At 43.0% G+C, this 20,294-nt stretch overlaps 6 protein-coding genes across 6 annotated transcripts; 5 read left to right on the top strand and 1 right to left on the bottom strand.

Moving 5' to 3' along the window:
- Positions 1 to 2,928: 2,928 nt before the first annotated feature.
- On the bottom strand, positions 2,929 to 3,325 carry SERLADRAFT_454124 (uncharacterized protein; the record flags this gene model as incomplete). Its single annotated transcript, XM_007324508.1, has 2 exons — positions 2,929 to 3,207; positions 3,266 to 3,325. 2 exons carry the CDS (start codon positions 3,315 to 3,317, stop codon positions 2,972 to 2,974), a joined length of 288 nt encoding a protein of 95 aa, XP_007324570.1.
- Positions 3,326 to 3,346: 21 nt separating this feature from the next.
- Positions 3,347 to 5,842, top strand: SERLADRAFT_403735 (uncharacterized protein; the record flags this gene model as incomplete). Its single annotated transcript, XM_007324507.1, has 10 exons — positions 3,347 to 3,452; positions 3,517 to 3,593; positions 3,640 to 3,771; positions 3,827 to 4,194; positions 4,261 to 4,442; positions 4,503 to 4,583; positions 4,641 to 4,769; positions 4,828 to 5,237; positions 5,286 to 5,524; positions 5,594 to 5,842. 4 exons carry the CDS (start codon positions 4,281 to 4,283, stop codon positions 4,981 to 4,983), a joined length of 528 nt encoding a protein of 175 aa, XP_007324569.1.
- Positions 5,843 to 6,673: 831 nt separating this feature from the next.
- SERLADRAFT_480614 (uncharacterized protein) lies at positions 6,674 to 7,878 on the top strand (the record flags this gene model as incomplete). The annotated part of the gene is made up of 1 exon (XM_007324506.1): positions 6,674 to 7,878. The coding sequence occupies one exon, from the start codon at positions 6,851 to 6,853 to the stop codon at positions 7,088 to 7,090; it is 240 nt and encodes a 79-aa protein (XP_007324568.1).
- A 7,729-nt stretch (positions 7,879 to 15,607) lies between these two features.
- On the top strand, positions 15,608 to 16,049 carry SERLADRAFT_403732 (uncharacterized protein; the record flags this gene model as incomplete). Its single annotated transcript, XM_007324505.1, has 1 exon — positions 15,608 to 16,049. The coding sequence occupies one exon, from the start codon at positions 15,608 to 15,610 to the stop codon at positions 15,770 to 15,772; it is 165 nt and encodes a 54-aa protein (XP_007324567.1).
- An 11-nt stretch (positions 16,050 to 16,060) lies between these two features.
- On the top strand, positions 16,061 to 16,297 carry SERLADRAFT_343518 (uncharacterized protein; the record flags this gene model as incomplete). The annotated part of the gene is made up of 1 exon (XM_007324504.1): positions 16,061 to 16,297. A coding segment is annotated over one exon (237 nt), but the record flags the coding sequence as incomplete, so codon positions are not given.
- Positions 16,298 to 19,266: 2,969 nt separating this feature from the next.
- Positions 19,267 to 19,497, top strand: SERLADRAFT_353225 (uncharacterized protein; the record flags this gene model as incomplete). Its single annotated transcript, XM_007324503.1, has 1 exon — positions 19,267 to 19,497. The coding sequence occupies one exon, from the start codon at positions 19,267 to 19,269 to the stop codon at positions 19,495 to 19,497; it is 231 nt and encodes a 76-aa protein (XP_007324565.1).
- Between the last annotated feature and the right edge of the window lie 797 nt (positions 19,498 to 20,294).

Here is a 20,294-nt window from a genome sequence, read left to right as displayed (position 1 = left end):
CGTAGAAGACGATGGTAGAAGTTACAGGACAATCAGATAAGGATTGGGCGAGATATGGTGCAGATAAGACCAAAAAAGTGTTCAAAATGGGGGTAACTTGCAACAAGGAGTTGTTGTTGGAGATCAAGATGAGATCAGAGTAATCTGAGGTGATGGATGAGATAATAAGAGTCCCAGAAGACGATGGTTACGATGGATAAGCAGTAGGACACTTGGATGGTGAGATATGAGGTCAGGAAGATGGCTAGAGCACAGGGCTCATAACCTGTTATGAACAAAGCTTGAAGGAAGTGTCTAGCCACTTGCTGAGAGCAATCAGGGACTGGAACTAGAGTCCAATGTGAGTAACTTTATTATTAAAGAGTATGACAGGTATACAGTACCTAGAGTCCAATGTGAGTAACTAGAGAATAGGAAGCATTGGACTCTGCAGTACTGTCCGAAGTTTTGTAAACAAAGGTAAACAAAGCAGCCACAAAGGCGAAATAATAGAGAACACAATCAATAGTGAATGATAGAAGAATAGATAGAGAAAGGAATGAAAATATAGAGGTAGCACAAAGGTGCAGAATCACCAAAACTAACACACGGGTTGCATTATCCAAGTTGATTCCATTGATTTATCAGCCAGAAATACATGACATCAATGCACACTTGGTCAGTGGCAGCTTGTTTAATATAAAGTTCTACTCATGACTGTCATTAGGACATACTCACAAAAAAAATAGAATATTTCTTATTATGTTCAGCACAATGGACATGTCGTTGGTTTAACAAGCCAAAATTTCACATTTTTGTACACTTAGTACAACATATCTGTCGCTTTGGTCCCGCAATTCTGTTTGCCACTGAAGTATTTGAGTTGTTTAATGCAGTTATACGGGCCAAAAGTATCCATTCTAATTGACATGCCCCTTCTTGCGACCTTGCATGAGCATTTGCGCAAGGGAACCGCATTCAACATCACCTCAGTGGAGGCAAATTTGTTTATTTGCCTGCCTCACCTGCCGAGCACATACTGGATGGCCCCATTCCTATGCAAGGACAACAATCTTTCTCTTTTTGTGCATCTGACTGGCGTGAGGTTGTGCCTGGCCCTCTATCACTAATTGCATCCCCAAATACAGTTTCACATTACTTGGGTATTGATCCCCACTTTCCGAGGCTACAAGTTGGTAAGTCCTCTTCATCACTTAGTGATAGCCAGTTACTCGTGTTCTAACTCTCGCCACTACAGGACTTTGTGTATCCGACAATAAAGTTGCGCGTTCATTTGCTTCCACCTTGACAGGGCAAAAACTCCCTCATGCAATGCCCGATGCTGGTTCCCGTCTTTGCAAAACCAATGATACTATTGTGCTCTCAAACGGTGACCAATGTGCCCTGGGCCAATTTGTAGTTGTCCGGCCACGAGGGTCTCTTGACCTCATTTATATGGCACGAGTGGAAGAAATTTTGCAAGTAAAAGGCACACCATGTTACGATCTCTATTGGACATTTAAGGACTACTCATTTCTTTTTACTCATCGGTCATACCATCAAACCGATGACTCATTTCCTTCACGTACACTTCTGTTCCTCTCGCATTCACAGTACCTATTATAGTACTTAGTCCTCAACAGACGGATCTGCCCTAGATAGGACCTAACTCCTATCACCAATTCCTTTCCATTATAAATACCATGTAACAGCAGTAGTATTCTCCAATACAATTCTACGCAGTTTACGCTTACAAAGCTAAACTCCTAAGATCAGACTTCTACTCAGAAGAAGACCAACTCTCATTGGAAGACCTCTACTCAGAACTACGTTCTCGAACTTGTCTTCGGATAAGTCTCTTTATAAACCTCGACGAACCCTCAGACTTTGTTAAGCACTTCGTGCGTAACACACCAAATGAGCTTACACAACTCGCAGATGGCATTCTAGTCCAGTTGGTATCTACAAGTCAACACTCAGATGCTTATTCAATGCCTCGCACTATCTTAACTGATGGATGGGGTCTCCTACATGTTAAGGCAAGTCATTACAACATAATCATATTTTTACATTTTTTACACATTCTTAGGACATTATGTGTACGGTCAATGTGCAACACAACTGTAACGACAATCTATGTGATGCGTTAGGGATCCGCTATGTGCATCAAGAGCGAGTGCGGACTGATCACACTCTGCATACTGTGGCCCATAGGCACCCATTGGACCTCATCCTCAACACCGCCCAAATGCGAGATGCTGCACATGTGCAGCATTTCCGAATAGACTCGCCTATCCTGGACATTGAAGAAGTTTTGACTGGGAGTGTGGCACGTGAAGTTGATGCACGGAGATCAGGTACTGCACAGAAGGCATTAAGTTTGTTGACAAATACAGGGCTGGGACGCCATTCACAAAATGCCACAAGCCCTGGTACAGTCCAAGCATCTCAAGTTTCATAGCTTTGGCAGTAGATACCTTGCAATAGTGGTTCTGATGTAATATGAGATCCTTCAGCTGCTTATATCAGTTCCTACAATGATAGCTTCTCGGGCCATTCATCTACGAGGTTGCAGTCCAGCTCAGTCCAGCCCCTACAACAATAGTTTCTCAGGTCATTCATTTGTGAGGTTGCGGTCCAGATAACATTGTCAATGTGATTTGAATTGGCTGAGTTGTGTGCTGCTAAATGTGGCCTGTTCAGCACTTTTGCTTCCGCACACCATGGCAAGAAGGTTTGAACTTGCGAATTTGCTTCCGTTGACATTGAGCTGCAGGCTAACTAAGCCCAGCAATAGTATACTCAATATATTCTAGACTGCATATTTTGTCAACGTCAATCATACCTTGTATTAACATGCTCTTTTTTAGGTTTCAATTGAGCCTCATTTCTGATGTGTTGCCCACGACAATTTTTGTCTCATCAATCGCACTGCAACAACTCTATCACACAGGCTCAATCAAAACAATACTCAATGTAGTAATACACTGCTTCAGAAGCTCCAATCAGCCTCCATTTGATCAAGAAACTGGCGCCCCCGCAGGTAAGTGCTTATAGTGTGCTTCATGTGCTCCACTTCCACTAACAGCTCTTTCACATGGAATTTGGCCAGAGCTTCAATCACATCGGGTAGTGTTGACATGACGGAATCGCAGGTGTGACCTGCTGAGGTGCTAGGAAACGATTGAGGGGATGAGAGTGTCTGGAAGGAGTTCGGCAGTTGCTGGTCTGGTTTGAATCAAAGGTCAGTCTTGGCATTTATGATGTTGCATTTGGAGATACTCACTAGGTCCTGGATTGTTTGCGGATGTTTGTCCGCCTGTCAAAGCCCATGTCATGGTCCATCAAGTAAGTCATGCTTGTTATCAGAGTAAACAAACCACTCACGTGTTTCCAGTGACAATCTGACATGTTTAGCAAGGCGGCGGCGCTTGTGGGAAGGCTCAATAGCCATGGCATGCGGTCTGGAACAGGTGAGTTGGGAGGAATGAGCCTTGTGGCAAGACATTGAGACGCACCATACTAAACGGATAGCAGATGACATGCGCTGGCTGCGATGTCGTTTTATGGTAACCGGTGTGACAAGAGGTGTGAGCATGGTTGAGAATGGGATAGTGAGTTGTTCTACGTTATGCAAGTCATAAATTGACGCATTGCCAGCTTGCAATCAGTCTCCGGGAACGACAAGCCAACATCAGCAAACAAAAGCGTGTTGCGTTCACGTTGATCGCTGCAGGCGCATGGCACATTTTTGGAGGGCTCACGTGAATTCTATCCGGAATGGTATAAAAACGGTACGTCAGGCTTCAATGTCTCAACTCCCCGCTTAATCATGCCTTATTCACAAGAAAGCTCAAGGTTTACCTTGCCATCCCCACGTCCTTTCATGGACTCAGGAGTGGCCCATTTTTCCCTTAGCCTCCCTCGTATTGACACTCTGACAACATTTGGTGGAAATGCAGGAAATCGGCCACCGCTCAATCACACCCCATCCTCAGCACTGGACCCACACAATGCAACAAGTCCTTCCCCCTCAGCATCTCTGTTGGTGTATCACAGGAGCACGAAGTGGTAGCTCCACATACCGATGCAGAAATGCGCACGGCACCCAGTTCAGCGCCTGGGTATATAATTCTGCCATTGTTTATTGACAGACTGGCTTGTGACCAGAAACTAGAGCCTGCACAAAGGGAAAGCCTACATGATTTTGTCAAGGTACAGTTACAACATGTTTTGTGCTTATTCGTTCTGCTAATTCATATTATCTGGGCTCACTGGAAGGAGGATTGACTAAACCAGACATGGCCACTCGCTTATACCTCCTGGCAGCATTATTTGGCGAAGTGGCAGAACGGCGTCGACAAGCCAGAAACAGCCCATTTGCTGGTGAAAATATCAGGGCCTTGTTTGCAGACTTGAAGATACGCTTAGAGGACAGTTTCTGTTTTACAGCCGAGCAAAAGGTAGTTGAGTATGGGCAACCGAGTCTTTTGTATTACTCATAGAAATTTCCTTATCAACAGGCCAATATCCGAATTATTGCACAAAACATCATCTTTCAACCCACCCGCACAGGATTCAAATCAATCAACATTGAAGTTGAGGTAATCCATTTGAAAATTCTTGGTACAAATTCTGCTGCTCAGCTTTTGGTTATTCAGAAAACATTACAAATAGAAAAGGAAAACATGAGGTTGATGAATGTGTTTTGTATACCGGCACGAGAACGTCAGCTGGCAGCTGGAATAAGAGATGTCTGTTCAAGTGTTCGGAATAATTTTAGGCAGGATGTCAGTATAAGTTTATGCTGCAATCACTGTAGATTAGCTGACAGCCTTCTGAGTCAAGATTCGAGACAGTATCACTGGGCCAAAAGCTGTTGAAGTCGCCAAATTCACTTACAGCATGGCACTGAAATACAAAAGAGGGCGGATAGGTGACAAACCGGACACCGCATATACATTCCATATTGCGTTACTGGTGTTTGATTTACATGAGTTTTAATTTGTTTTCTGACAGATATCACTGCAAAGGTGTTTCGGCTATGAACACATGGAGCTCATCAGTAGCGCAGCAATAGAGAGTGAGGAATATGGAGGCAACTTGGATGATGTGAATGAATGGCCCAGGAAAAAAAGTAAAGGACAAACAGGTGGCTGTGTCACCCAGGGAGAGGACTTCTGGGGTCAAGTGGACTCGTGGTTTGTGAAGGGGATGTCAATTTGAGGGCGAAACCTGAAGGGTGCCGAGTGGAAAGAGTGAGTGACTTAATTTTCATTTGAATGAAAATACTGAGGATAATACAGATGCATGTGATGTTGACTGATGTTGTTAATCATTGATAGGGTCAATCACTGGCCAGAACGTGGCTATGATGTGATCCCACCTTGAAAGAGATTGTTCACGATTAAAACCAGTGAAAGCTGGGTCCAGGTCTGCCCCGGAGGGCCATGCTATGCCATATTCTAGTTATATAATTCCATTCAAACCGTATCCACCCAGGCAAAATTCCTGCGACCAGGAATAAATGGAATCACATTGTCAAGTATGTACCTCTCAGGGTGCAACGAATAGCAAACTAACAAAGTAGATACATGCATATTAATATGTACAGGATAATCCTGGGATGATGGTAGGGGGAGCAGAGACGGAAATATGTAGAATGAGACGACATGGGCGGGTGTTGGAGCGTCTCCGTAATCAAATTGGGGTTATGAAAACTTCGTCCCAGGTCTTGGGCAATGACGGCAGTGCACGTAGGAAAGCTTTGAACCACATCTCGTAAAATCTATCTCCGAGTGTCGTTAGAGATTCAACCAAGTTGGTTGAGTCAACGCCTTTGGCAACCTTCGGACCTTCGTCCAGAAGTGGCATGATTTCTGTGAAAAAAGGTACAAAAACCTTCAGAACAGGGGAAAAATCATTATCTGGGAGACTTTTCTCGAACGCCCGCAGCGTGGATCCTTTATTCGTTTCGCTCGAGTCAGGATCGTCTGCAGCCAGTAATTTATGAAGCCATCGTCCCTCGTCAATCGTTAAGCTTTTACGTTCGTGGCCAATGTTCAACAACACGCATAATATGACCCAGAAGAAAGATTCCAAGTCATCCGCAAATGTATGAAGCACGGGTTGATTTTTATTCCACGCGTTCAGCAAGCGCATAGAAATGAAAGGGAGTGTTCCCTGAAAAGATTTTAAGACTAAATAACAGGCTAGCCCGAAGATGAGCTACTTACCGAACGACGTTGCTCAAGCTCGCGATCTAGCTCTCGCCATCTGATTGCCTGGTCCCCGTCATTGCTCACGCTCACGCACTTTGTCAAGTTCTTGGTGCATTCGAACCTAGAATACTTGAACATCAATACCGCTTTGAGCTCATTATCAATTTAAGAGGACCTACCGTGTTAGAGGCTTTCGTATTTGGGGCACTGGAAACAATAGAACGTTACCATCGCTGACATCGCGGTGCAGCCATCCATCCTTATACATATTATAGTGACCTAGAAAGGGAGCATCAGTCCTGAGCGACGTCAAAACGGGCAATACTCACCCATCATTCCGTGGAAGATGCCTTCTAAGAATTCGTACGGCCCCACAGCCGTGTGGAGCTTACGGTACTCTGTTTTCGATATCAACCGCTTGTGTATTCTGTTCTCCATCTTCTTGCCTTCCTTGTGTTCTTCCTTCTCAGATTGTGTTTTCTTCCCCCGGTATATTATTTCCTCCTGATCAAATATTTTTCGAATCTCCTCCTCAACCCATGCTCCCTTTTTTCCGTGCTTAACCCTATACTGGGCGTAAACTTCAGGTATTCCCATCTCTCCTTGAATGTCACGAAAAACTTCCATCTCGTCACGGCCCTCCAAAGCCCATGCGTCTTTCAGGACAATGGAAAGCGGCGGAGGAAGGAGGTCGAGTTCAGGGATGGGTGAAGGTTGGTAAGTGGGGAAAACGGGGGATTCATCGTTGCGATCAATTCCTTGCCATTCAAGCTGCTCGGAGCCCTGATCCTGATTGCCTGCTGTGTGATCAGAGTGTGACTTGTGGCGCTTGCTGCTTCCAGTTTCGACGACAGGTTCGCGTGATCGTTTCCCAATACTTGAGACGTTAGAGGTTCGATTAGAAGAGGGTGCGACGCCTTCAGTGCGCAGGCGTGAGGTGGAGGTGGAGGTGGGATATCGAGAAGTGGAAGTATGTATACTCGGAAGGTCTATGATATCGCTGGGTGGATCATCGGATATCTTTCTCGCGTCATCGACCTTTCGCAAACTGTAAACATGTGTGACACGGCCCCGTATAGATTGCCGACGACAGAGTAAGCCAACGACCTCGTAAAGACCCCAGTTTGGGATCAAGAAGTAGTGATTGTTCCGCGATGGATCGATCCCAGCCTTCGAATCGTTTTCCCATGATAGTATGCCCACTATGCCCTTTACAAAAGCGGTAAAGCCATCCTCTGTCTCTAGACTCAGTGCAGGGCTGCAAATTACGCCAGATCTTTGATAGATGCAGAATCGAACTTCGGAAGTTTTGTAGTTGAAGCCGATAATCAAAACGAAGTAACGGTTCTCGTGAGCAACGAAGGTGCATCGTGCGTATGTACCAGCCTGTTTAATCAGCCCATTCCAGTTGTCCTTCACCTCGCACGCGATAGCGAGATCTTGCCACGACACTCGACCATCCAGCTCCGAGTCGTCGGCGACACCGTTTAAAGACACTAAATCTGGCTTCAATGCATGGGTAGTCCCGCCCTTCATTGCTTTATTGTAATTGTAGAAGCGTAGACCGTGATAATAGCGGTCCTTAGGGATTTTAGGGTCTGCGGAAAGGTGAGATTCGGAAGTATTGATGATCCGGTTCAGAAGTTTTGTGAATGGTAAGTAATAGGCACTCTCTCCCGCAGTCGGCTGGGGCCAATTTGCTTGATCAAAATTAAACCCTTGGTCAGAGAAAATTCCTTGTTCTCTGAGTTCTTCCAGGACGTGGTGCGTAACGCCATCATCTGCGGGACACAAGTGTTCCATCACCTTTTTGCTCTCGAAGTGTGCATCATGTAGTTCATGGTGAACCAGTTCTTCCATCATCTTTTGATCCCGTGTTGCCCGCTCTTTAAGCATCACGTTTTGGTCAGAATACCTTTGTGACGTGTGTGTGCTTTTGGCTAGAGGAGTGCTTTTCACTTCGCGAGAGGTCAAATTGGGGGGGCGAGGAGGAGTGATGTTTGGCTTTGAGTCCTGCGTTTTTGATGCGGATGGCTCTGAATGCGGGGATTCTTGACTCATCGTGAAAGGCCTTTGTCTTGGATGAAACAAAGCTGTATGATGTAGCAATCACGATACACTGCGCGACGCTGGCGCCTACATGTACCTACATGTGAACCTGATCATGTGACCGCTATAGTACACCAGGCTCCTCCCCATCGAGGTTCAGAATGTATCCTACACCGCCATCCTGGCGAGATGACACATTGACATTTCGGGATAAGGTTGGCCCGGTTAGGCCTGGACATATCTGGAGGATGTAGGAATGTCTGTAGAATACCAAAACGTCAAATCATACAATGTCTCAATGATATACTCTAACAAGGTTTTCTGAGGAAGTCTGATTGTCAACAGCACGAGTCTCTATAATGACCCCAGTCCATGTCTCAGTAGTATTCTATTGGTACCATAAAAGCCTTCTGCTCGGCAGTGTCTCAAAAATAGCTCATTCTATAATGCTCATAAAGTGTAGATTGCTGTATGTCAGCTATAGGAACACTATATGTATGTTAATAGTAGGTAATATACAAGTTAGAGATCAAACATAGCTTCTAATAACATTTTCCATACCCAAGGCTACTGTACTGATCCAGATGCTCCACAAGCATTATAGAATCAAATTTATAAGTCTCCTGCATATTTCCATCATGTAGGAAGCTCCTGTTGCGTTATATATCATGCATTATTTCACTTTTTATGTTATTTTTGCAGTGATATCCTCATATGTTTCAGGATACATGATAAGCGTATACCTACCCATAATTATGGTGTTATAATTGTTCAGACACACTTATGTGTTATCTGGGAAGGCCTGCATATCTTTCAAAGGCTCCCAGAGCATCTGTATGTCTAATTCTAGGTCAGATGTCAATTTATGCATAATTGCAAACATACTGTGAGATCTCTCAGATATATCCTGCCAATCATGGTGTCCAATAAAGCCTGTTTATGCTTGGGAACAATTTCCATCACTACAGCAAGCCTCCATGAGCTAATTCTCCCCCAGAAATTAGAAAACAAACATATGTTTATATGTTAAAAAAAACATAACATTGGATTTTACAATCTATTCCCAATGTGAATTGATCCTATATTCAATGAGAATAGTAGTTAGTACATGTTTTACATAAATTAGCCTGAGAAATATCAAGTAGGGCAGTAAATAGATTTGTTTTAAAATAGGGGTTATATCAGCATATCCAAAAGCAGATATGTTTTGGGTGGTAGTGTGGAAACTTACCATAAAGGGACAGTACATATCCTTATTTGGGAGACTCTTCTTTGATGTAGTGATGGAGAGGCTCACAGTGAGGTTATGATAGCACAGAAGTTTACCATAAAGGGATGATTTATATCTATATTTGGGACATTCTTCTGGAACATTCCTTTGATGTATTGATGGGGAGGCTCCCACAGAGGTTCTCAAAGAGCATACAAGCATACAAATAGTACAAAAGAGGCTTTCAGGGAGTGCACAAGGAGTGTCAATATTTTAGAAATTATAGATTAAACCTCTGAAGAGGCTCTCAGCAGTGATTTTGGCTATATGCCAAGTATAGTAATCCAATTGCTACTGGGGACTACAGAGGCTGGAAGGATGGTGGGTCTCTGAGACCTATTTCTCATGACATAAAAACCCCTTCTGAAAGACCCTGAGAGCCTCCTCAAAGTTCTGCCTAAGGTGACTTCCCCATTGTCTAAAATTGACTTGAAGACTCTGTGTGATAAGTTTATTAGCAAGCAATGAGAAATGAACAAGTGAATACATACTTGTGAATCTTGTGAGCGTCTTTGTGGTGTTTCTCCCAGATTTTCTGAAGCTCAGTCACTGGGTGCATAGCCAAATATATACATGAGAAAAATCTGGAAAAAAAGCTTGAAAACAAAAATACTTTTTTCAAGATATTTCTCCCATAATTTTTTTTTGTTTTTCAAATGGAAGTGTTCACCAAAAGTGTTCACCATTTGGATGATGCAAAGAGCCATCCATTTGAAAAGAAAAATAGTTATGGGAGAAATATCTTGAAAAAAGTATTTTCGTTTTCAAGTTTTTTTTCCAGATTTTTCTCATGTATATATTTGACTATGCACCCAGTGAGTGTCAACCTGATTCCAATACTTTGAACTGGATCCAAACTTGACAAGAACATATCGCTAAAAGCCTCAAAGTATGAGAAAGTCTAATATCAAAAGAAAGATAATACTGTGGATGCACCAAGAATGCAAACCTTGCTATCATTTCAATTGATGGTGAGACTTTTACCATAGAATTTGAGTTTTAGTATCTTATGGGATAGTGCAAGGATGTCGAGTGCCTCAACATTCTTATTGCTGTAGGTAGGATCTTCTTTTCCAATTGAGTTTGTGATCTGATTGAGCCAGCGTGATGTGAGATAATAATGCTATGGAATAGACTTCGAATGTGACGTTCCTCAGCCTTGATATCAAAATGGTGGTCAGTGAGTTTGTCTTTCACGCACTTTGCAATTGACTCACCCTGACTTGCACTTGATGTTGCAGCTGGGTATTGTTTCTCAACTTTATCCTGCAGGTCATTTTGAGCACTGAATCTTGAAGGATAAGGGATGAATTTTTTACCATTAATAATCTATCTTGCCCATTGTTCTTCTTATAGGCACTTAAAGTCGGGCAGATAATTGTTATGAATGAGTTTTTGTCAATATACATCTGAAGCACATGCTGGGTATGGTAAACAAAAGAGGAGTAAAACAAGCTTACCTTCATGCTGTCAGGCATTGTGAATACAATGTCTAGGGGTTGGAGTTCATCTTGATACTCTGCAAGTGCAATCTGCCGCTCCACAGGGGAAAGGTGTGCACAAGCAAGCACCTGTAAACAGCATGCAGGTTTTAGTTGAACATGTCAAATGGCTTTTTCTGCAAACTGAGTCAGGTTTTCAGCAGGTCCCTTTTAAGCAGAGCTTGAAGTGAGAGTTTCAGTAATGAGGCTAGTGCAAGGGCTTGTATTTTCCTGGTTTTGGGACTCAGGTGGGATGGGTGTTGGGCTTGTGAAAGGTATAAGTGAGCATGGAAAAGCTTTAAACCACATCTTGTAAAAAATGTCTCCGAGTGTCATTAGAGATTCAACCAAGTTGTCTGAATTGAGCTCATCAACAGCCATCGTAGCCTTGTTCATGAGCGGTATGATGTCTGTGAAAAAGGGTAAAAAAATCTTGAAAACAGGGGAAAGTTTGTGTTTTGCTCTCAGGACTGAGGTCTCCAGCATCCACAGCGTGGATCCTTTAACGTGTCCACTTATGCAAGGGTTGTCTGTGGTGAGTATTGCAAGGAGCCATTTTCTCTCTTTACCTGTTAAACTATTACGCTCGGCGCCAATGCTCAACAACACGCATAATATCACCCAGAAGAAAGATTCCAAGTCATCCGCAAATGTATGAAGTATGGGTTCATCATCATCCCACACATTTAGCAATGGCCACAGGAGAACTGGGGACATTGTATTCATCAGTGCAATCAACCATAGATGAGAAAATGAAAATGAATGGGTAAAAAAAAGATTGAAGACAGTGCAAAAAAGAAAATGAAATGAAAATAAGGGGCCATCCTCTACAGCCTGCAGTATTAGCTCCTGCAGCTAGTGGAGCCCATCAGTCTCAGTCAACTGATCATACCAATATCTCTCCAAACAATCAAGTCAGGCATCTTATCTCTCCTTATCTAATCACTTAGTCTTATCTATCTTATCTTATCTCATCATGTGACTTTAAGTCACATGATTACTTACCAAGCACCATGCTGCAACCTCATGTACATCAGTCAGTGCCTCAAGGCTGACACATGCCTACATATATATAAGTAGCCACATCTGCATGTACATACCCTAGCTTTTGATTTCATCTATATACCTTTGCCTTAAAACCACTTGCTTGAGATTGATAAGTTATACCTCCATTAACTCGGTATAGGGTATAGGTTGTTATATAATCAAAAGCTCATAACAAGGCACCTGGTGAATGATCAAAACAAAGACTATCCTAATCATCATCCTATTCCCGACCATTACCTTCATCCTATTCATCACACTAAAACTTTACTTTGAACTCACTTGTCCCAATGTTCCATCCTCACCAATCAACACCATCACCACCTTCATCCAAAACACCCCATCCTCATTTTTTGAGACAATCCCCCTCTCAGCTATCATCCGCCCCTATAACCCAATACTTAGAGATTGTAACAACATGGAATCATTACAATTTTATTAGCTACATTTTTACCTACCTTTCCATTTTGCATACCCCTTACCAGGTTGTGCACTTGCGTCCGCCAGTTGGGGAGGAACTGAGAGCTTAATAAGCCGGTTACATCTGGATAACTGTTTGGACCCAGACTTATTATGAATACCTTTTACCATAGTTTTATTAGTTACCTTTACGTACACAGTAGTAGGGGACAGAAGAGGAACCCTTTACCAAAAAGAGAAACAATAGAGTAACTAACTCTTGGTTGTTACATAGATCCAATCTTATTAATTGGGGAACCATATATTGCATACCTTTTGCATTCGTAAAACAAGATACTTCACACCAGAGCTGTCCTTTGACAATATTGTACAACACCTGGAAAAAAACAGACCCACACATACTATCCCCATCAACACCAGGACTGGAAATGCAGGACTTAGCAGATGCATTACCAGCTACTCTGTAAAGAGAACCATCGCCAACACAAGAATTCTGGCGGATGGAAAATTTGGAATTAATGATACAAATGGCCGTGAATTTGGCAATTCAAGACAACAGTGCAGAGTGGGAGCAAAGATTCCTACAAAAAGACGAAGAAGTTGCCAGCTTGCGGAAAAGGCTCACTGTGCAGCAGCAACAGATGGCCCGGCCCGCAGAAAAAGGAGCAGGGTATCGGAAAACCACATTAACTAAACCAGAGCCATATGACTGAAATAAGAAGAAGTTCCGGAACTTCTTCAAATCCCTACAGCTTCATTTTGGGGCTAACCCAGAATATCTTGCAATAAAAGTTAACAAGGTCAATTTTGCACCATCTTATATGACAAGTGGAGCAGTAGCTGCCCTGAGGACAGAATGAGTAGAAAAAAAGATGTTGGCAGATGAAAGAACAGACATTGAGGAAGGAGAGCTACTGGGGTGCACTCTGACTAGAGGTCACCAACTTTGTACACAGGGCCTTTAGTCACGTGACATGCAAAATTGAGGTCAAAACTTTTAATTGGCAGGGCACACAATTTGTCATTGATATATCCTTTTACTTTGGTCTGCACAATATACCTTTGCTGTTTACATATGGCTAGGGGTAGAAAACTTGTGAGAAACCTCAGAATCTGTGTTGCTAATGCTCGGGCATCCCAACACCCACGAGACTCTTATGCACCCTTGCCTTCATTGAGTTCTCAACCCAATGTATCTGCATCTGCTCCAGCTACTCCCCCAGATTCTGCTCCTATATCTCCCACTCAAACCCATGAGTTCATTGGTCTCAGAATATCATCACAATCTCCAACTCCGAAGATGAAGAAGTCGGGTATCACTTGGATGATCTGCTATCAGAGATGAACGGGAAAGAGTTGAGAGATAGCCTGGATCTCCAAATGCAGGAGGAGATTGATTTTTTGGAGCAGATGAAGGAAGCCGAAAGACCTGAACCCAAAGAGACAGTGTTCTTGAACTTGATGAAAAAGCACACGGTTACAGACTGGAGGGTAGCCGAGTCCAGCAGGTCACTTAGATACAATGGGCAGTCAAAGAGAAAGAAACAGTATGATGCAAAAAAAGCTAGGGATCGTGACACAGCAGATGAAAAAGTCAGAAACTCGTCAGTAACATGGTCCAAATTGATGCTTACCTTTGTCCTGCAGATTCCTAGATCATCTGCAGCTTTCTTTCGAGCCCATTTTCTGCCCTCCAACTCCACAAAGCCTACACCTGCACCCAATATTGATGTGGATGACGCTGTCGATGATGAGAACTGCTGTTAGAAAACCACACACAAAACAAACTAACACACAATCCTCCCAGATTCCATGGAACTTGTTTATGGGCTTTGCCTCCTAGAACAGTGGAGTGGTCTGGTTGTTCGTGGGGTGGTACATATAAAGATCCTTCAAAGTAAAACCCAGAGGTGTATGAGTGTGGGTTTTGAGGAGGAGGGATAGTTGGAATATAGAAAGATAGGGGGCGTTGTGGCGAGTATAGACAAGCACTACCTTGCTAATTGTGGCACAAGGTAGGTTTGAGAATGACAATATGACGAGGTTCCCAGTGATAGCAGGCTCCTGACGCACAAACTGTAGTGCTCAGAAGGACCCCAACTGAAAGGGATGACAATGACTTCAAAAGTGGGAAGTGACGATGACAGCAGTTGACAGTGGTAGAAGTGGGAAGTGTTGTGACCACACTGGATCACAAGTAGCAGAGTAGTGAACTTGAGAGTAGAGAAGAAGTCTGGATTGGATATCTTTGTTGTTTTTACAAGGTAAAATACAGGGGTTTATATAGTGAAAAGAAAGGTAGGCTATGCACAGTATAGCTGCGCAAAAAGAATGAGAAAGAACATGAAGGAAGGAATGTACGCTGACAAATCCTGCATAGTTGCTACAGGATAAGATCATCAAAATAAGGGAAAGAAAGGGATAGAACAATGAATGCTGTGAGTAATGTCACAGGTTTGTACAGCCATAAAGTAAAGTCCAATAGCAAAAAGAGAGCAAGAAAATCATGATGTCATGGGAAGATGCAGTAAAAAAAGGGCAAGGCAAAACACTATCAGTATCAACACAGTTCCTTTATTGTCAGTCAGGCATTCTAAAAAAATATGTGTCCATAAAAATGATTCAAAAATCAAAAATAATTGCACTGTAAATGAATGTTCTGCTGAAAAAAAAGAAACTGGAGCCACCGGTCCACCACCTAGTCCAAATCCGACAGTTCCATGGCCTTACCAATGGACTGGTTGTGTTGGACCACCTGATCAAACGAGGGAGGGAGAGGAGTAGTTCCAATTTGGAACAAGTGAGTCCCAGGCAGCGTGTGGTAGGTGTAGCTGTAGCGAAGACGATGGACAAAAGATAAGTGTACCCAAGTGAATGGGACAGCGATGAACATGGGCGACACAAGGGGATGAACCTTCTCCAGCTCAAAAACTACCCACCCACCCTCCAACCAGGCAAGACGAGTGACCGATATTTTGATAGTATGTGATGGCAGATCGACGTCATGAAGATGGACCTGTTGCCCTATTTGGACCGGCCGCCGGGGCTTTGCTGATATCAGCAGTGGCACGTGGTAGTCAACGGATCGGCAACGGAAGCGGATAGGAAGTGGTGACATCAGAAATGGTGGGGGTGCAAATAAAATGAGGAGGAGGAGGGTGGAGGTGACGAACAAGTGGATTAGAATGGGGATCCAGAAACGACCGTCAGGTGAGAATAAAAAGGAGAGGAAGGGGCCCATGGTGGGGCTAGGCAAAGGAAGGGGAGTAAGGGAAACAACAAAAGCGAGGGCGCAATGCAATGTGTAGCCAGTGGCGACGCGAAAATTTGCCGAAATGCCAAAACACGGAAAGTACCGGATAGAAAAGCAAAGGTGAGCGTGACTGGATTGCCTAATAGAGGTGGTGCTGATCAGCCACAAGTTCAAAACAGGCAATATTAATTACTATTCCACGTGGCACTGTGCCTGTGTGGCGCAAAGGCAAGTCTTTTTGAATATTTGCTTCGTTATTGACACCTGTCCATGCTACCAATCAACTTTGGTGCATGACAGCGCTAACGGCATCTTCATAGATCAGGTCTGAGCGGAGTAAATTAGACTCCCCCTTGTAAAATTAGATGTATCTATTCCCGTCTATAACATTGACTGTACGTTTAACGCAGGTGGCTGCATTACGCACAAATGTGCTTTTGTTGTTGAGTATCAAGGACACAGGGAGCAAATCACTGCCAAAGCTACCCAACTAGGGAAGATTAATTTAATCTTAGGCTGGACCTGGCTATTTAAACACAATCCTGAGATTGACTGGCAGACAGGGGTTGTCACATTGTCATGTTGCCCTCAGGAGTGTCATGACTTGGGTAAGCCGAGTCACGTCCATCAAACTGAGCTTGATGAAAGGATAAACACTGGTCAGATTTATGCCAAGCTTAGATCTTTAGATAAGATTGACAATGATAATGATGAGGTAAAACCCGAGGAAGAGATTAAGAGGCTGATACCTCCCGAGTACCATGACTTCTGGAAAGTCTTTTCTAAACATAAATCAGAGCGCTTCCCAGAGGCTAAGCCTTGGGACCATGCTATAGATATAAAGAACACGTTCAAACCTAGAAAGGGACACATGATTCCCCTCTCTGCTCCAGAAAGAGATGGGGTTTCTAGCTTCATAGACAAACAGCTTAGGAAGGGTTACATCAGACCTTCCAAAAGCCCTATGACATCCCCAGTTTTCTTCATTCCTAAAAAAGATGGTAAGAAGCGTATGATTATGGACTATTTTTACGTGAACAAGCACACAGTTAAAAACACGTATCCGCTGCCTTTGATTAGCTAGCTAGTAGACAAGTTGGCTGGCGCCAAGGTCTTAACAAAGATGGATCTTAGATGGGGGTACAATAATGTATGCATCAAAGAAAAAGATGCTTGGAAGGCCGCGTTCACGTGCCGCCAAGGATCCTTTGAGCCCCTTGTTATATTTTTTGGGTTGACCAATTCACTGGCAACCTTCCAGAGCATGATGAATGAGATCTTTGCGGATAGGGAAAACTGTGTCGTCATTTACATTGATAATTTAATAATATTTACAAAGCTGGGCATGACAGGATTGTGCAAGAAGTCTTTTGACACTTACAGGAACAGGACTTATTTGTCAAACCCAAAAAATGTAATTTTAAAGTGAAGGAAGTAGACTTCCTTGGTATGATAATTGGCCAGAACAGAATCAGGATGGATCCTGAGAAAGTTCAAGCTATACTGCATAGGCCTGAACCTACTCACATCAAAATAATTAGGGCCTTCCTTGGCTTAGGCAATTTCTACTGAAGGTTTATTAAAAACTTTGCAAAGATAACAAGAGCGTTGAAAAATCTCACAAAAAAGGACATTGTCTGGCACTGGGTGTTAGTTTTGGTGATTCTGCACCTAGTTATGCTATCTTTTTTCTCTTCTTTCTAAATCACTTTCCTCTTTATTCCTTTTGCTCTATTGTTCAGTATTCACTGAGCATTCTATAATTTCGCCTTTGTGGCTGATTTGTTTACCTTTGTTTACAAAACTTCGGATTAGTATTACAGAGTCTAGTATTCCTATTCTTTAGTTACTCATACTGGACTCTAGGTACTGTACACATTCTGTACTCTCTGATAATAAAGTTACTCATACTGGACTCTAGTTCTGTCCCTGTTAGCTCTCAGCGAGTGGCTAGACACTTCCTAAAAGTTCTCAATTGAACACTGGGGAGCCAAAGAACAAGAAGCTTTTGATAAGCTTAAACAGGCATTCACAACAGTGCCCATGTTAGCATTTCCAGAATTAGACAAAGAGTTTTGGCTAGAAACCGACTCTTCTGATATTGCTACTGGAGCTGTTCTATCAATTAAATGCCCTGATTTATTGCATAGTTTGTTGCCTACAGAGCGCAACTATCAAATTTACAATAAGAAGATGCTGGCCATCATTAGAGCTTTAGAGCACTGGCGGCACTACTTAGAAGGTGCTAGGCACCAGTTTAAAATCTGGAGTATTTTATGACGGCCTGAGACTTGAACCGAAGACAGGCCTGCTATGCGGTGTACTTGTCTAGGTTTAATTATAAATTAATTCATAAGCCAGGAACTTCTATGGGGAAAGCGGACACTTTATCTAGAAGAGAGGATCATGCCAATGGCATCAAAGATGACAACAAAGGTGTCACCCTGATAGATTAATCCAGGGTTGCCAATATTCAAATCAGGCAAGACTCCGATCTTCTAGAAGTCTTCAAGAAAGACATCTCCTCAGAAGAGAAGGCGCACCTTGATGGAAATTCACATTATTTATGGGAAGACGGGCTCTTCCATTACAAAGACAAAATCTATGTGCCTGAGTCCACAAGGATCAAGGCAATAGATAGACATCACAACACTCCAGTGGCTGGGCACCCTGAGTGGCAACAAACAATGGAGTTGATCTCCAGAAACTACATGTGGCCTAGCATGATCAAAGATGTACAGGAATACGTAAAATCCTGTCTAAGATATGCCAGCTGGTCCCTGGCAGGACATATCAGTTGATTTCACAATGGGTCTACCTGAATCAAATGGGTATGATTCAGTAATGGTGGTAGTAGATTGCTTCTCCAAAGAAGTGGTATTCATTCCCACCAACAAAACTATTACCGCCGCTGGTATGGCAGATCTATTTAAAGATTTTGTATGGTCTATCCATGGGTTACCAAAAACGGTTATCTCCAATAGGGGACCACAATTTGCTGGCAAATTTACAAAAAACGCTTTGCCAGATGCTGGGTATCAAACCTAAGTTATCCATAGTGTTCCATCCGCAGACTGATGGACAAACAGAGAGGCTCAAAAATTGAAGCAATACCTTTGTATATTTATTAATCACAGGCAGATGGATTGGGCCAAGTGGCTAAAAATAGCTCAGGTCTCATATAATATCAAACAGTTGTCAGCTACAGGAAAAGCACCATTCAAGGTTACAAGATTGTACCTTCCCAGAATGGGTGTGGAACCTGGCAAAAGCAAAAATAAGGCTGCAGAGAACATGGCTAAAGACATGAAGTTTGTCATAGACAAAATGCGCAAGGCGCTATTCAAAACTGCAGAGCAGATAAAACACAAGGCAGAGCATAGACGCTCTAAGGCCCCTGATTACAAGGTCGGCGACCTGGTCTGGTTAGACACCAACCACTTAAAATTAAAAGATCAGTAGTCTAGAAAACTGACCAAAAAGTGGATTGGTCCTTACCGGATTAAGGAAGTCAAACCCAACACAGTGGAGCTGGAACTCCCAAAACAAATGAGGGTAGTACCCACGGTCAATATTAGCTGTGTGAAACCCTACAAAGGGCTGCTGCCGCGACAGTATGTGGACTGGCCTGAACTGGTTGTAGTCACCCAGGAAGGTGAAGAAGAATTTGAGGTTAAACGGGTGGTGGATGCATGCTTGAAGTGTGGAAAATTAGAGTTCCTAGTCCTATGGAAGGGCTATGGAGATGAAGACAGAATGTGGAAACCAAAAGCCCGTTAGGACAATTCCCGCAATGCTGTCCAAGAATTCTATTCTAAATGTCCCTTGGCTCCTAAAAAGCTTAGGGGCATGGATTCAACCCTTTTTAATTCCCTTTTTCAACTTATACCCAAAAATTTAGCTACTACCTCTGGTACTTGGTCTCGCCTGGAAGTCAAGCCTTGGAGGGGGGGGTAGTGTTGCGATACACAATTTTTGGACCTTTAATTTTCATTCTCCTCTTTAACTTTCTTCTATATTTTTCACACACTGTGCTATGTGGCTCTTTCCATTTTGTTCAAACTCCACCTTCTTACGCTGTGCTGCCTTTCTTTAATTTTAGCTACAAATATCTCACGCAGTGGAGCTGGTCACACAGACTGTGCCCCATGACATCATCAGCCACTGCCTTCATCAACTGTATAGTACACATGTACAAACAACCTGTAGTAGTATATATACCCCAAGAGATCAAGGAGACTCCTCAGCAGAAAGAAAGACATTTCATAGTTGAGTATCAAAAGCAATACTATAGAGGAGGGGAACAGATTACCTTTGGAGCAGGGGTAGATAATAATACAACAGAAGTAGATCATGTCCAACTTGAGCAAGACCTGATGTGGTTGGATTATTGCAATGACACTGTCTTTGGAAAAAATTCACTGGTGATGGTGAGGATGATAAAAGTGGTGGTGGTCACTCAACAATTTTGTCGGCTGTTGCTGCTTTGAAGAATATGGGTTAGTTTTTGTGTGTCAGAACCAAGACCTTTTTGAGCGTTGGAGTTATGGAGTATGGTGATGGAGTGAAGGAGTAAT

Source organism: Serpula lacrymans (genome assembly GCF_000218685.1).
Source record: "Serpula lacrymans var. lacrymans S7.9 unplaced genomic scaffold SERLAscaffold_20, whole genome shotgun sequence".
Taxonomy (NCBI): domain Eukaryota; kingdom Fungi; phylum Basidiomycota; class Agaricomycetes; order Boletales; family Serpulaceae; genus Serpula; species Serpula lacrymans.
Note: the sequence above shows the minus strand (reverse complement) of the source record. Positions and strands in the feature narration are given on the sequence as shown.